This window comes from Rhipicephalus sanguineus, chromosome 7 (genome assembly GCF_013339695.2).
Source record: "Rhipicephalus sanguineus isolate Rsan-2018 chromosome 7, BIME_Rsan_1.4, whole genome shotgun sequence".
Classification (NCBI taxonomy): domain Eukaryota; kingdom Metazoa; phylum Arthropoda; class Arachnida; order Ixodida; family Ixodidae; genus Rhipicephalus; species Rhipicephalus sanguineus.
The window spans coordinates 47306622-47323746 of NC_051182.1; the positions used below are offsets into that span (position 1 = coordinate 47306622).

Consider the following 17125-nt stretch of genomic DNA (forward strand, 5'->3'; position numbering starts at 1 on the left):
AAAATCCGTATTATATCCGTTTTTGATAACGTCTAGAAGAGGCATTTTTTGAGACCATTTTGGTATGGAACGTATATTTCAAGACGTTTGTTCGATCCTAAACCAATTTCGACGTTTTAAAAACGTCTTGCTCGTGACGTCTAGAATACGCACATTATAAGACGTTTTGTCGCCCAGCAGCGGACTGCGCACCACTTGGCCCATGCGTGCATGGGCATGCATGAACCACCACGAATTGAAATTTGAACTCCAGCCTGCGCACGCCATCTCTCATTGCGATAAAGAAAGTAACGCGCAAAATGATAAAGGCGTATGATTTCTACATTGCATCAGCAATAATGAAGACTTCAAAGTTCGTTAACCAGTAAACTTTACGTAATTTACTGTAATTTACTCGCAGCGATAACCGTCTAACTTCCGCACGAAGACCTTAGCGCTGACTGTATCCATCCGCGCGGCCGTTGCTTCTGCAATTTCAGTTAAACTCGCCGATTTCGCATGGGCGGTCGAGCTCACCGGTCATGCACTCTTTTGCTATATTTCGTGCTTGTGTCGTGGTTCGTGGAGGCTATAAACGCAGCTGTGAAGAAACTATACTTCGCGGCGTGTTAAACTTATGGACCCGAATGCAAGTATGTCTGTGTGGAGCGACTCTTACGCTGACTGACAGTTAGAGTCCCGTAAGATTCACTGCGGAAACTTTCACTCATCAGCTTGCGCGCCGGACGCTCTCGCAACTTCCTTTCCTCTATGCTCGAGGGACGGGCGTGGTTATTTGATGTGCGATTAGTTTTCTGTGGATTTGCGGATACTGTAAACCACGGGCTTCTGTCATTCTTGAAGGTTAGTTCATTTTTACTGCATTTGCGCTCACTATTTGAGAACTATGGCAAATGAAAAAGCGTGTTCCATTGCATCACGGGCTGCATGTGCGACATGTTCCAGCAGTACGTTACTGCGGAATTTATTCAGCATACATGATAAAGCTGTCTAAACGTAAATGCACGTCATGGTTTCCGTTCATGCTCGAACGAACATGAGCGAAAACCATATATATATATATATATATATATATATATATATATATATATATATATATATTTGTTAACCTAATTTCAGTAAAATGAGTGTCTTTTCTTGGCCGCTTGATGAGGCAGTTTCAAGATACACATTAGCTTAAGCTACGTGTGCTGCGTAAGAAGCAGTTTTAGAATAGGGTACGCAAAGAGAGCGTTCGTTGGGCGCATATGCTATTTCCACCACTTAACGTGAGTACGCAAGAGGATGGCGTACGACGCATGCGGAGTAGCCAGTTTTACAATGGGATACGCAGATAGCGTTTGTTGCGTACGTAGCGTATAATGCATGCGCAATGGCGATGACCGAACGCAAAGCTTCGGGCACCCAATTTTAAAACTGCATTGTTGGAAGTTACAGCATGTGTCATCTGTTTTATTGTGTCACTGAAGTTTGCGGATGAGAGAATCTTTGCAGCGGACAGCCTACTGGTTCATGGTTTCTTCCACAGTACTAGCTGCATATAACGAGAGGCTGGGCACGCTTTTCTGTTAGTTGCGAATTTCTAAGGGCTTGAGAGTCAAAGACGCCTTTCACGGGGAGGAGTTCGGCATTTTTTCTCAGTGCTGCCTTGGCTATCTCGATGCGCTTCCGGACTTGTTATTTATGTTTCCCCTACTCTGCTAACCTCCTCCTTTCTCGGTAAAGATTGCAGCTCTTAGCAGAACCAGGAGGTTCTCTTGCGCGTCTCTTGTGCCTGGTTAAATATAGCAGGCTCGCTCACTGTTGTTGAAGTCGTTAGGGACGAGCGAGAAGGCAGGAGGCTGAGTTACGTGGACACATGTTTATTCCAAAACGCGTTCTAGCCTAGGAGCCAAGCCACGCGCCACGCGCACCTCGAGCACACGCTGTCACCAGCTTCGCCTGGCTTGTTCTAGATGGCAGCATCTACAACATCTCCCAATGCAATCAAGCGAAGTTCGCTGCAGCAGGCGGCTTCACGCACCTGCCACTTCTGGTATGCCCGTGGGAAGTGTCCTGGCAACGCGAGCGAGTGTCTATAGCACAATCACTGGTACTGGCGCTATCTGCGTTGTTGTGACTTCGGGAATATGGAACTAGCTGCGTCCGGTTTCTACGTACAGCACCAGTGTCGGTGTTGACCCAATAAGAACGAGGCTCATCGGCTGGGGCTTGTACTGTCCCTTTGCTCTTCAGGTCTGTCACCCACACGGCATCTCCATAAAGAAGTTCCGGCAAGTCGCGGACTCCGTGACGTATGTCGAAGTCTTTCCTTTGTCGTTTTCTGTATCTTTCTTCAAAATTCCGAAGGCTGTCTTGATCTGGCAATTGGGGTGTCAGCTTGGTGGAACAAAGAGGAAGCCTGGATCTCAGCCGACGACCCATGAGCAGTTCGGCAGGGCTATATCCATTCTTCAAAGGAGTCGACCTGTAAGCTAGAAGTGTCAGGTAAGGGTCCTTGGTCTTCGTCATGGATGTCTTGATGATTTTCACTGCAGCCTCTGCAAGTCCATTACTTTGAGGATAGTGAGGGCTAGATGTAATGTGCTTGAAACCATAGTCTTGTGCGAAGAGTGAAAACTCAGTCGACGAAAACTGCGGGCCATTGTCGGAAACCACTTCCTCGGGAATTCCGTGGCGTGCAAATATTGACTTGCAGTGGTTGACTACGGCTGCGGAAGTGAGCTTCTCAAGTCTAACTAGTTCGGGGTATCTTGAATAATAGTCTGTAGCTATCAACCACCACTGGTTCTTGAAGTGAAACAAATCCATCGCAATGCGTTGCCAAGGCCTCTCAGGGAACTCGGAGCTTATTAGTGGCATTTTCCTGTTGACTCTTGTTTCGATGCATTGCTGACATCGCTTCACCAGGGACGAGACGTCAGATCCTATGGTGGGCCACCAGACACAGTCTCTGGCTCGAGCAAATGTCTTTGTTATGCCAAAGTGTCCTTCGTGCAAGAGTCGTAGAATTTCTTTTCGGCATGAGTCGGGGACGACAACTCGCGAGGCGTAGAGGAGTAAATCATCCTCGACAGTGAGCTGGTGTCGGTGGTCGTAGAAGGGTTTTAGGTTAAGTCCTAAGTCTCTTATGGAGGGCCATTCTTTCTCGCACAGCAGACGAAGTTGTGTGCAAATAGGGTCTGCTTGTTGGGATGCCTTTAACCATTGTAAGCAATGTTGCTTTATCGGAATAGAGGTTGTCATAGAGCACAGGAAAGCTTCAACGCTTTCTTCGAGCTCGCTGTCTCGCGTCTCTCGCAGAGGCGCTCTCGAAAGTGCATCTGCTGCTAGAAGTTCTTTGCCTGGAACGTATGCAACCTCATATCGATATCGCATCATTCTCATCTTTAGCCGCTGTAATCTAGGCGTCAAGTCGTCGAGACTCTTCGAAGTGAAGATTGGAACCAACGGCTTGTGATCAGTCTCTAGCTTGAACAGCTTGCCAACAAGGTAATCGCTGAATTTATCGCATGCCCAGACTAAAGCAAGAGCCTCTTTTTCACTCTGAGCGTAGCGCTTCTCGGTTTCTGAGAGCAACCTCGAGGCATAAGCGATGACAGAAAACTTGCCATTCGTTTGCTTCTGCCGGATTAATGCTCCCAGTCCGAAGGATGATGCGTCGGCGGTGACGACTGTTTCTTTTGATGGGTCGTAGACTCCAAGGACAGGACGAGATGAGAGCACCGACTTCCACCTGTTGAATGCCTGCTCTTGTGGAGCACCCCAAGCAAATTCTTACTTTTTTGACAACAGGAGTGTGAGTGGCCGCAGAATATCAGAGAGATTGGGAACGAATCTCGCAAGGTATGTTACCATTCCGAGAACTCTCTGCAGCTCGGTCCTGTTTTTGGGACTCTCCATTTTCAGTATGGCTTCAACCTTCTTTTCGTCGGGTCTTATTCCGTCTTCATCGAGCCATTGTCCAAGGAATGTAAGGCGTTGAACATTAAACACGCACTTGCTGTCGTTCAGTGTCACTCCAGCCTTTGCAAGTGCCTGCAGCACGTTTCGGAGTGTCTCATTGTGCTCATAGCTGTTGGAACCCCAGATGAGGATGTCGTCCATGTGACAGACAACTCGACTGATGCCTTGTAAAATGTACGCCATCTGCTTCTGGAAGTGTTCAGGAGCTGACGCAATGCCAAATGGTAGTGGTTGAAGTAGAAGCGCCCAAAAGGTGAGATGAAGGTGGTGAGTTTCCTTGATTCTTCACAAAGTGGGATTTGCCAAAATCCAGAGTTGGCATCGAGTTTGGAGAACACCTTAGCTCCATGAAGAAGTCCGAGAGTATGCTCCACGGAAGGAATAGGATGCCATTCCCTGAGAACGTAGCGGTTCAGCTCTGTAAAGTCGACGCATATTCTCACGTCTCCGGAGGGCTTTGGGACGACTACCATTGGCGCACACCACTCAGTCGGCTCATCAACAGGTGATATGACACCGAGTTTCTGCATCCTTTGAAGTTCCAGCTTTGTCTTCTCGTACAATGGAATTGGGATGCGCCTCGGGGAGCTGAGTGCGAAAGGTCTTGCGACTGGTTGAAGCTGAATCCTGTGTTCTTTGAGCAGCTTGCCGAGTCCTTGGAACACCGCTGGAAATTCTTCTTTCGGGTTCACTTTGTTGGCAACGGCGTTTACGAAGGTCAGCATCTGTAGCTTTTTGATGGCTGGCTTGCCTAGCAACGGAGTGCAGATCTGATCTAGGACGTATATCTCCTGAGTAGTCGCGTGGTTGCGGTAGACGAGCTGGAGTTGTGCCACTCCTGCTGCTGGAAGAAGCTTTCCATCTGGGCCATGCAGCTGACGAGGAGGAGCTGATAGAAGCGGCCTGTCCTTGAGCGTCTGGAATACGTGCGTCGGGAGGACGGTTTCGTCGGCGCCAGTGTCAATTTTGAAGTCTACTGGCTGGCCTTGAACCAAGACTGTTGCTTCCCAGTTTCCAGCATCCGTCGTCTTGACTGCTCCAAGAAATCCTGCTTCTAAAGTTCCGTGCTCGGTTTCGACACAATCGAGGCGTCGCGACATGCATACGGAGGCATAGTGACCTTTCTTCCGGCAATTCCTGCAGACTTCCGAGCGTGCTGGGCAGAGAGTGCGAGAGTGACGCTCTTGACCACACCAACGGCACGGTTTCTGCTCTCTGTTTTTACCGGAGGGTGAAGATGGCTTGCTTGCCCCGCGTAGATAACTGCCGCTTTTGTCTTGCATTGAAGCACGTCGACTGGTCTGCGCACCGGATGCAACTTTGTTCAAAGATGGCAGTTCCTGGTGGAGCTCCGCTTGTTGCTGACGGACACTCTCGATCTGGCGGACGGAATCGAGAGCCTTTTGTAGTGTGAGCTCTGCGTCGAGCTGTAACCTGGCGGATAGCTGCTTGTCTTTTATCCCAACCACAAGGCGGTCGGGCACGAACTCCTCTCGAAGAGCACCGAACTCGCAATCTTTCGAAAGCGTGTGAAGCGCAGTGACGAAATCTTCGGCCGACTCACCATCTTGTTGCAGTCTGGTGTTGAATCTGGCTCGTCCGAAGATTACGTTGCGTCGCGGAATAAAATACTTGTCGAACTGCTCCACGACGGCGTCGAATTTCTTGGAGTTCTCTTCAGATAAAGCGAAGGTGGCGTAGATTTCCTCGGCTTGCTCACCCATGATGTAGAGTAGGGCGTCTACTTGATGTTGCTCGGGCTTCACGCACAAGCCTGAAGAGGTTTGGAAACGTTCAAAACGCTGTTTCCACTTCGGCCACTCGTTGGGCGACGAAAGGTTGAAGGCGTCCGGCGGTTGAATAACGAATGACGCCATGACCGGTGCTTTCTTGCTTGCGGCGTCCTTCGCAAGGATGATGACTAGAAGCCGATGTCCACTGGTAGCACCTGTTCTTCTGACACCATGTTGAAGTCGTTAGGGACGAGCGAGAAGGCAGGAGGCTGAGTTACGTGGACACATGTTTATTCCAAAACCCGTTCTAGCCTAGGAGCCAAGCCACGCGCCACGCGCACCTCGAGCACACGCTGTCACCAGCTTCGCCTGGCTTGTTCTAGATGGCAGCATCTACAGCAACTGTCGCCGTACGGTGTTATCGAGTTTTCCACTTTTCACACCGTCCTATATAGGTATAATAACAAATAATGAAATGATCTTTTCACCTATTTATTGCAGATGGTACTTGCCCTAGATGTTTAGAAACAAAGGATACACCAACTAAATTATTACTTTCTTCTTTTTGATGGGCTGACTGACAGGTTTTAGTATGAAAAAAGATGGATGTCAAGAGATTGACATTTTCCTCTTTTACTTGGAAATTTTCAAAAACAAATGGTCACAGTTTGTAAAGCAGTTAACTTTTTTGAGCGTCTTTGTTTGTCGGCATCTTCAAGAAACCGCACTAGGGATATTGTGCTAAAATATATTTGACGTGGAATGCTGCCCTATGCTGCTAATGGCACAACTTTCGTGTGTATGCTATTTGTAGTGTTCTTTGCAGACTTCCGGATGCGCCTAGTGATTTCCATCAAGTACCTGTCATGAAGCCATGTGTTCAGATTCACTTGCCACACATTGTGATATTTTGACACTGAGCAATGTGATGTACTAAGTGCAATACCCTGATCTGCCTCTGGCAATCCTGAGTTTACAGCTGTGTGCTTATTGAGTAAAAAATGAGGAAGCGTCCGAATTTCTTCAGCTGATGTGTCTTATCATTATATTAATTTGTTCTTTTAGCCTGACATTTTCTAATACTGGGCATCATAAAAGAAAGATGTTTTTTTTATCAGGCTGGTAATTTCATATTCCTAATTTTTTATTTATTCATTTTAGCAAGTGGCTCATTCATTGTAATTTTTGTGGTCGTTTCGATTAGTTTTCTGTTCATACATTTTGTTTTCGCTCTACAGTTGCTTTAGTTGTACTTTTTGACTAGAATTGTGACTACAATTTACAGTGTTCATATTTTCTGCTAGCCATGGCACATTTAAGCTTTACTGTGTGCTCTCTAGGGATATCAGACCATAAGTTCTGTGATACGTTTTGTACGCTGCATTTCGAAGCCTGAAACCGTTACTTCTTTAGTGGGCGCCGTTTGAAATACGAATGCTGCATCAACAAATATTTTTAGCTATCGTCTAAAATGGCGCCTTTTGTTCCCAACGTCTAGTCTTACTTCTGTAATGATGCCAGAGATTTTGCCAACATTTTTTCAGTGAGAAATGTTCCAACAGAGCCTTGTTGCAAGAACGTTCCTAAAAGTTTCATTTTTTGAGCAATACACTTCAGCAACAGTGATTTTGCAAGCAATTTACGTTCTTTTTTTCATTACGCATACTTGGCTAGGTGAGCTAATATTATTTTGCAGTTTTGTTTTGTTATTAGTGATTTCAACACATTGGAGTCGATTTCCACTAACTGTGGTCTTAAGTAGCGCTACTGAACGATTGTTTTGAAGTGCTTGATGCATGCCTCCTTTCCTGCTTAGAATGCTGTGTTGGAGCAAGATGGCGAGTTGGGCCTGTTGGTTTACGTTCATGTTATGAAAATTAGGTTGAAGCACACTGAAAAAAAACGTGGACAGTAGAAGTGGACAGGAGTAAGCGCTTCCCTGTCCACTTCTACTGTCCACGTCTTTTTGTTGTGTTGCTGTGTTGGCTGTGGCTCGGTGTAGCGTCTTCTAACTCATTCACCTATCGGATTCGTCGGGCAGGTTCATCAATGTGCGATAACTGCAACTGTGTAGAGACTATCGATTATCATTTGTGCCGCTGTATGCTATTTCAAACACATCGTCGGACTCTCCAGTGTGCCAGTGTGCCTTCAGGAGACTTGACGGTCGGCCTTTTCCCGAAGATCTTTGGAGTCTGTCTTCATAGCACATCAACCCAGAAAACCACACGAGCCCTCCTGCAGTACTTCAAGGCAACAAAATTGAGTGACCCCCTGTGATACACTCCGCTGTGTGTGTGTTGTGAAATGTGTCTCTTTCTCTCTAACTCCCTCATTCTCCTCCCATGAGTAGGGTAGCAAACTGGACGCTAGTTAACCTCCTTGCCTATCCTCTGTTCCTTTTTTCTCTCTCCTTCCTACAAGAAAAAAGTTCAGCGGAAGATGGAGCGTTGAGGAGACTTTTCATCATGAATGCTTGTCTTCGTCATGGCCCTGACGGCAGGGGCGTAGCCAAGGGGTGGGGGTTCAACCGCCCCGAAAATTTTCAATTTTGCTCGCGTTTATATACACTCACAAATACAAACGCACGCACGGACATACATAAAGTATGGTTGAACCCCCCCCCCCCCCCCCCGAAAAAATTTCTGGCTACGCCCCTGCCTGACGAAACTAGTCCCCTTGTGGAGTCGTTGGCTTCAGCGACATTCCCTTTTCGACAATTTCTCTTCACGTCATCCTTGCGTTTGATTAAGTAAAGCTAATGAGACGACGCTTACATATTGCAGAATGGCTGTGCCAGATCCCAAATTTTGTCATATTGCACTGTCAGTTGTTCGACAACAATTTCGTGAATGATGAATCGTGCAACAAAAAGTGTTCTTGAAGGTTGGATGCTATATAGCTGCATTTTATTTACCGCGATATTTTGCGTTCTTTTGTCGCTTCTGAATAATGTTATATAGCCGCATGCTATATCTCATTTCGTGGTTTTTAAGTGTCTATGCTGTACAGGATTGTTGCTGTTTTACATAATAAATATGACAAGGCCATTTTTGTCTGTGAATCTACTGAGCTCTCACTCTGTAATAGTAATTACAGAATAAAGTAACTGTAATTACTATAACAGAGAGGGCTTCCTAAAAACGCGCACTATTATAATTGCATGCGCAAAAATAAAACAGCTAAAAGAAAAGAGATCCTGCATGACGTCCTAAAAATGTTTAGAAAACGTCTTTTCAAGGACGATGCAATGGGATTTTTTATTTTAAAAATGGGATTTTTTGCGACGTTTTGAAAACGTTTTCTAGATCGTCCTAAAAACGTTTAGAAAACGTATTTTCAGACACGATGCAATGGGATATTTTAATGTGTTTTAAAAATGGGATTTTTTGCGACGTTTTTAAAATGTTTTTAAAACGTTTCCTAGATCGTCTTAAAAAAAAAACGTTTTTTAGATCGTCTTAAAAACGTTTCCTAGATGGTCTTAAAAACAGATTCTAGTCGGACATTAGACGAGATAAAAAACGTCTTCTAGACCTTTAGCTTCTATTCCGTGACGTTTTCTAAACGTTTTTATCGTCTCGGATAAACGCTCAAAAAACGTCATTTATCCGCTTTGTGCTACCTGGGGGGCGTGCTGCCTCTTTGTTTAAGTTCTTTTTCTAGGCATTTTCTGTTACCCCAAAACATGCGCTTGCCAACATCGTAGCAACAACTTCATTCAGAGAAAAAGAGCCACAAATCACTCTCACTTATCTTGTTGTTGCAGTTGCAACACGTGTCATCCATACTGTCAGTCAAGCGAAAAGCACTTTACGCACACATCAGCAGAAGAAATCTGTGCACAAAACCGCTGCTACACGAGACTCCTACGAACGAAGCCGCTGTTAAACGAAAGAGGTCAGGAACCTTGCTCATATATTTCCAAACATACACCTTTGTTAACTCAAGTTAATGAGTTTGCTTGTGTTTGACAACTTGACAGTTCTCTCATTAACGTGTCCAGATGTTTACGTGGTTGAGTGACGCGTTGCTATACTGCACGGTTTCATTTAGTCGACGCGTACGACACGTGAGTGCGTTTGTTACGTCTGGCGTAAAAGACAGAAGCGCACTCTGCTGCCTGAGAATGCCAAATTTGAGAGGCACCATTTAGTAGAAAAGTGTGTATAATTTGAGGTCTTATCTAGGCCAAACATGGCATAAATGCCCGCATAACAAAGAAACCTCGCTTCAGTGCATGCTCCCAAAGCAACGTCGAGCGGCACAACTGCTCTTATCGCAACTGGGAACGTCCACGGCCACAACACTGCCGCCCCCGCTTCCGTGCACGCGCAGAGCTCTCAGATTGCACCTGTGGTGCGTAACAGTGCAACTATTGCATACTAGCAGTGCTCGGGCCGAATAAGGAGCGCATGCGCGCACGTGTCCTTGCCGCCGCCGCTGCGAAATCCGGCGAAAAACCGCCTTCGCGGGCAACGTCTGCCACCAGTGACGCATAGCTCGACCGCGCGAGCATCGCGCCCAAACTTGAGCTTAGGTTCCCTATAGCGTCAGCATGCTAGGGCACGCGTTCGCGCTTGTTCTAACTGTACTTTGTGCCGGGAACATTGCTCTGGCTAGACTTGGTGCTCTAGGAGGACCACGCAAGCTGCACTACGATGTACCGGAAGCTTTCCAGGTACTGTACTCGCAACAACAAACGGTGGAAACCGGAATATGTCAAGAGTTCCGCAGTAACGGATTCTTCTAAAAATGTTTATTTTCTCTTTCTACTTTCTCACGTGCATAGATGGACACATACGATGGATAGAAAGCTCGTTTAATTTGACGATTCGCATTTTCTATCAAAAGAGTAATTTGATAAAAGAAACATTTTAAAGCAGCCAAGGGGACGAGATGTTTTCGGTTGTATTTGGTAGCCGAACATATGCGCCGGTGTGCTTTTATATGGACAGTCTCGGCTGAGTTTTGGCGTCGCTGTCGGCGCCGTCATACACCGTGTATGTATATGTGTGCATATATAGAGAAAAGCCACAACGAAAAAATAATTCAGAAATACTTTCCCATGCGCGGAATCGAACGGCCGACCTCTCGCTCCGACACGCGCGACGTTTGACGGCTAAGCCAGGGAGAGCAGCGTCTTTCAGCATGCTATTTATATACACCATTTACTTAAGCGTGCTTTCTTACTCACCAGCGAGATGGCGCGATGTGCGTGCTGGGCGCTGAGCACGCTTTAAAGGTCGTCGCCCCGCTCCTGCGAACGCCGAGGCTCTTCGCCCTGCAGGGTGTGGTCGCCTTCATGCGCTTTTCTCAAGAAAAGAAAAGGGCGGGCGGGGGGGAGCGGGGGGTTGTATGTCTTGCGCTTTCACCACGATGTCCGCGCTGAAGTCACAGAGGGTACGAAGTCCACTTCGCTCGCTGCAGCGGCTGCGTTTGCGAAAGGAGCGTGCTGTTCAAGCAGAAATAAGTAACAACTGCGACATTTTGTTCGCACTCGTCCTGTGTGTACCTGCTCTTTCATTTCGTGCGTCCTGTTTTATGTTTCAGCAGTGCGCTTTAAGTATCGAGCTGTGACTCAATATACTTCGCGCTCATCCTGTGTGCGTTCTTTTCGTGCGTCCTTTGGGCTCGAGCGACGCGCTGGCAATTTCTAGCTGCTTTCCGTTCTTCGCATTAGATCCGATTTGTTGCTATCACATTCATTGCTTCCCCGTTGCGGCGAAACTGTGACTTTTTATTAGAACGTGAGGAATCTCAAAACGCAATAATATTCTTCGGCTCTTTTTTTGTCAAGCCGAAGATTCATCGAACCTTACCACGATGAATTGTTTGTTGCTTTTCAATTATAATTATTTTCAGAACGACAAGCTCTTCAGTGATTTCGAGCAGGATTTAAACTATAATGACGTGTCAGGGAGCTTGAACAGCAACCTGAATAAAACGGATTTTGTTACTGCGCCTTCTCTGCCGCAGCAAGAAATAGTCCAAGTGAAAGGGATCTTCCTGATTTTCCAGAAACGTTGGTTAACACTCATATAGAGCTAAAGATATGGTAGCACTAGCCAGCGTCACCATTCACGCCACCGCTTAGCGCGAGGAACGTTTTGCCTACCGGCGATGCCACATGGTACGTGAAGCTTGAGTGAAAACGTTGATATCTTGCCTACAAGGTTTGGACAAATGCGAAACCATCCTTCTCAAAGGTTAGCTGCGCAGGCTAGAAATTTTTAGCACACTTTATTGTACAGCAAATCTATAGCACTGTCGTCCAGACAGCTTGATGCAGCGAGACGCGTGCAGAAGTACCACGTTAGTATTGGCAACTAGAATGCGCAGTCTGTTTGTATTATAATAAAAAAATGTTTTTGGGTAAGTACGAATTTTTCATAGCCTAACTGCTTTTTAACACCTAAAGCAGTTCTGCTGCGAATATAGTAGCGTGTCCACTAGTAAAATACGATTGTGTAGCCCTATTGCACTCTTTCACTAGTAAATGCGTTGCGAAGTGAAATTGAGGCTAATGGCACACAAACGGCAATGCTGTCGATGCGCATTGCTAGAATTAATTGATTCCACTGTGTGCTGTTGTACATTTGATTGTGTTATCAACCACAACATTGCTAACAGTTGTCACTAGAAAATCCCTAAAATGATATAAAAAATATTTGGCTTTGTCGTGACTTCTAGAAAATGGAACTGGGCATTGCCAAACGTAAAAGAGAGCTTCGCTTAATCACACACTATCGCTAACACCTAGATTTTGAACGCAATCCCGCTCGATTGTTTTCGGTATGTAGGTGCAGCCGCCCGCTTTTTCTAAACCTGAGCGCGCGAGCGTCGACCGCCGAGTCGATAAGCGCCGCATATCGGAGCACGGCGGCGAAATGAACGAGAATGCACGCATGCGCGCAGTCAACAGTCCGGTGCAGTTTTCACCTGCCAGGCTCTCAAGCGTACCGGACCCCACCCTAGCTGCTTTTTTCTCATTGCTTTCTTGTCGTGTTTTTGATTTGAAGTGGCAGATATCTTATTTGCCTTAGGGAATTGCGGCGTGGAACGCCGGAAAGAGAAAATAAATGCTGATGCAGACGTAGTGTAATCAGTGTGTGTCAGTGTTGCAGAAGTGGCGCCTTCATTCCACTCCTATTCCATTCCGGGGAATTAGAACTTGCCGCAATTCTATTCCTTTCAATTCCTCGGAATGAAAAAAAAACCTAGCGCATTTCCACTTCGGGAATGGCCGGGCAGTTCAATTCCGTTCCTGTAATTCATCAACGTAGGAGAGGCATCTTGATAGCTTTATCCAGTTTTAACGCCCCATAAGCTGATGTCATCATATGTACTAAGAACTCCAAAAATACGCAAAACACGTTATCAAGGTCGAGGGATAGTAGCTTGGTGACATATCTCGTGCAGTACTGCCACCGGCCAGCCCTACTAATTATCATAAGGGCAGTTCTCCCGCCACCTATATTTGCATGGCCAGCATGTTTTTACGAATGGTGATGTTCTAATATTGTTTAAGTTAATATGTGTTAATGCTGAAATGATGACATAGCCTATTTTTGTGCTGACAAAAGTAGTATTCAAGAAGACTAAGCAGTTTCTCCACACGTCTGGAGCAGTTGTGAATATGAAGAAAACTAAGATTTGGTTAATGGGGAACAAAACCATCTATATCTGTTTGTATTAGTTGGAACAGTGCACTGCTCGGGCATATTGTGCCTTTGCATCTTGTGTCTTTGCATCTTTTTCGAATATGCGTCCGTGACGGCGATGGCGACAGAAGCAAAAACAAAGAAATGAAGGGTGGTGAGACAGCAGGCGGCTGGGGCGCCGCCGAGGGGGAAGAAATCAAGAGGCGTAAAGGGAACTATGCCGCTACCGTAGTTCCGCACGACGGATAAAAGCGGCATAGATCCTCGGTTACGCGAAAAATAGACAAACTTCGGAGCATCACAGTCTATATAAGGAGAAAATTGTCGTTGTCGCGTTACTTATTAATGGACCGTGCTTGTAATCACTCAAGCCATTTTAAATATACTGCTTTATTGTTGAATTCGAGGCTCTGACTTACAAATGTCTGAATTTTAAAAACAGCAAGTAGACAAGAACGTGCCCCATTTGCGGAAAAAGACGTAATTACGTCGCCATTCCATTCAGTGCAAAATGCGCTTAATTCCGTTCCCATTCCGATCCTCCAAGCGTTGTCCACATTTCATGCACATTCCGTTCCGGGGTGGCGAAAATGTGGAATGGTTCCGGAGTCATTGCAATTCCGGAGTGGCAACTCCGCAACACTGGTGTGTATATCACGTGCTATTCATCTGGAGGAGAGAAACCACGCAAGCCTTGAAACAACGAAACTGGACGATTCTGAAGACTAATCTGGTTGCTTTTAGGTTGTTCGTAGGCCTTACTAAGTGATGAGGGCTGTTTACAGGTTGCTTCTAGGTCATTGCTAGGATTTACTTAGGTGATGCTCGGTTGTTTCTACATTAAGCCGCACACAAACAACACGCATTAAACCACACACAGTGTGGTTTAATCGCAGTGTGTGTGGTTTAACATACAGTGCGGTTTATATTGCATATCCAAGCAATTAACAAGTCGTTGTTAGTTCAGCGCTTGTGTCTGTCGTTCTTCTTCTCCGTCCCGCTGTTTGCTCCCTTGTTAATCATGTACCAACCAGCCCAGTGAAGCGAACTCCCACACAGAGTTAAACCACACACAGTCATAAACACGACACGGATGTCCAAACTTTTGAGACAGAGACGCGCGCTAAAACCTGCGTTCGCACCTCTCGTACAGTCACAGACACGACATGTTTGTCGAACAAGAGACAAACACGCTGAAACCAAGCGTTCGCACCTCTCATATATCTACGGGCACGTCGTCGTTGGCGTAAGCCTTCCATCGCTTCGGGGTCTTCTCTCAGCCGCCGTTGCCTTTCTCGCTCCCTAGTGTTGGGCTAACTGTTCCCTTCTTCCTTTTTGTGGACCAGTGTCGAGTGGTGTAATTTACCCAATTTCAGCGGCCCATACCCGTTTATGATGATGATTGTTTCTCGCAGCCGCCGTTGCCTTTCCGGTTATGTAGTGCTGGTGTAACTGTTACCTTCTTTTTTTTTAGGGCCTAGCTCCTCTTAGTCTAACCTTGTCCCATGTCAGGCGTAACTGCGGCAGTATCTCCCGAACAGTATAATAGATGGCGCTTTCCCATAGAGATGCATGCAAACTGCAGTTGGGTGACGATATTCTAGATGGCGCTGTCCCAGATATATATAAAAAAGAAATTAAAGAAAAGAAATACATAAAAAAGTGCAAAAATAAAAATGAAAATAAAATAAAATAAAAACATAAGAATAAAACACAAGGAAAATAAAAATAAAAAATTAAAAAATTAAAAAAAGAAGGAAAAACGGAAAAAGGTAAAATAATAATAGCGGCGTATCGCTTTGATTACTGCTGGGCGAAACCACTGAACATTTCACGGTGTACACATGATTGCTTCAGGAGCTTCGCCAAGCTCTCCATCATTCAGCCGTAGATATGCTGTAATTTTTTTTTAGTGGACCAGTGGTCAGTAGTGGGGTTTACTCAATTTCTGAGGCACATACCTGTTTGGTGGGTTAACTGTTGCCTTCTTCATTTTTTGTGGAGTAGTGGTCAGCAGTGGTATTTACTCAATTTCGGTGGCACATACCTGAAACACCACACGGGATAGGCGGCACAAACTACGGCTGTGTTAAACAGCTTCACTGTTAAAAGGATCACGATAACTGTGCTCAGAAAAACGGGGTTGGTCTCCGCTTCCCGGAACAGCATAGGAGAACTTCGCTGCACAGGACTTCTCATCGCGCGCACGCGCGTATTCTCGTTCATTTTGCTGCTGCACTCCGCTATATCACGCTTATCGACAAAGCGGACAATGCTCGCGCGTTCACGTTAAAAAAAACATTGGGGAGGGATGAAGCACGTAGAGAAGGGTGTTCCAGATCCACTAACGTGGAACCTGTGGAGGGGCGGAGCATGCAGTGTGCCACGGTGTTTCCCACAGCAAAATCACTGCTCGTGGGCAATGAGAGACGTAAGAAATATTAGACACAAATATCCGCGGTCGGCTTTTAGTTAACGTGCACGCTGCGAGTCTTTATTGTTCAACTGCGCACAAGAAAAATCTCCCGCCAGAACTATATTGCAGGTCAAGATCTAGTGAAAATGTATACGGGGTGGCCGGTGAACGGTTGCGCAGCGCAAGCTGTCGGTTTCTCAACAAGAAACTCGCAAGCAGACGCTGCCTGCGTCGGCATTGTCTCTCGCGGTCGAGGGCGCGTTCTCTTTCCTTGCGAGCTGGTACTCCAGCGTTTATCGCAGATCGCAGAAAGAGCGTTTCCATAGTCAACGCGTGTCGTTCGCTTTGTCTAGTCACACTGCGAGTGCTTAAAGAGCCTTGATCTTGAAAGCAGCGACAATGTCCTCCGACCGCGTTTTCCTGTCAATTCTCCTCGGAATTCTCCTCTCCCTTGGCCGGCGCGCTACAGGCACGCACGCACACGCGCATACACGCGCGATACAGACACGCACGCACACATATAGATACACATGCGATACAGGCACGCATACATAGACACACACACGCGCGTACGCACGTGACACACACACACACACACGGATGCACATACATACAAAAGCCCATGCACACGCGATACAGGCATGTACGCACGCACATACACACACGAGTATACAGGCGATACAGATACACGCATGGACACCCATACATACACACCCGATACAGACACGAACGCACACGCAAATGTACACGCGATACATACACGCACGCACATACATACACAGGCGCGTACACACGCGATACAGACACGCACGCACATACATACACGCGATAGACACGTACGCACGCACATACATGCACACGCGCGAATACACAGAAACGCACAAACGCGCAGGCGTGCACATACACACACATACGTGCGGACAAGCCCATACACATGCGCCGATACAGACATGCACAAACGCACGCAGGCGCATACATGCACATATATACACGCACACATACGTGCGCCCACGCACGCACAGAGACGCGCACGCATGCACACATAGGCAAACGCATGCACACACAGGAGCGCACATGCACGCTCACATACACGCAAACACGTGCGCATACAGACATGCACACGCAGGCGCACATATGCACACATACAAACACGCATACACCCGCACATACCCATAGACACACGCCTGGAGGGCATAGGTCGGCAAAATATGTGGAGCTGACTCAGACTTATTCATGGAATATATTTTGCCATTAGGGCTCACTCGGACTCAGACTCACTAAAATTTTTCCCAGTCGAACTCACTTGGACACAAAATCACCTAATTATTCTTCACTCGGACTCACTG

General features: G+C 46.5%; 2 protein-coding genes across 2 annotated transcripts; both read right to left on the reverse strand.

Annotated features, from left to right (window-relative positions):
* Positions 1 to 1882: 1882 nt before the first annotated feature.
* Positions 1883 to 3284, reverse strand: LOC125759190 (uncharacterized protein K02A2.6-like). Its single transcript, XM_049417600.1, has one exon. It carries the CDS (start codon positions 3244 to 3246, stop codon positions 1987 to 1989), a length of 1260 nt encoding a protein of 419 aa, XP_049273557.1. The 5' UTR covers positions 3247 to 3284; the 3' UTR covers positions 1883 to 1986.
* Positions 3285 to 4016: 732 nt separating this feature from the next.
* LOC119398673 (uncharacterized protein K02A2.6-like) lies at positions 4017 to 5843 on the reverse strand. Its single transcript, XM_037665505.1, has one exon. It carries the CDS (start codon positions 5841 to 5843, stop codon positions 4017 to 4019), a length of 1827 nt encoding a protein of 608 aa, XP_037521433.1.
* Positions 5844 to 17125: the final 11282 nt, after the last annotated feature.

What these genes read in the sequence shown, in the direction of transcription:
- LOC119398673 (XM_037665505.1), bottom strand. Translation starts at nt 5,843, where the DNA reads ATGGCGTCATTCGTTATTCAACCGCCGGACGCCTTCAACCTTTCGTCG.
- LOC125759190 (XM_049417600.1), bottom strand. Translation starts at nt 3,246, where the DNA reads ATGACAACCTCTATTCCGATAAAGCAACATTGCTTACAATGGTTAAAG.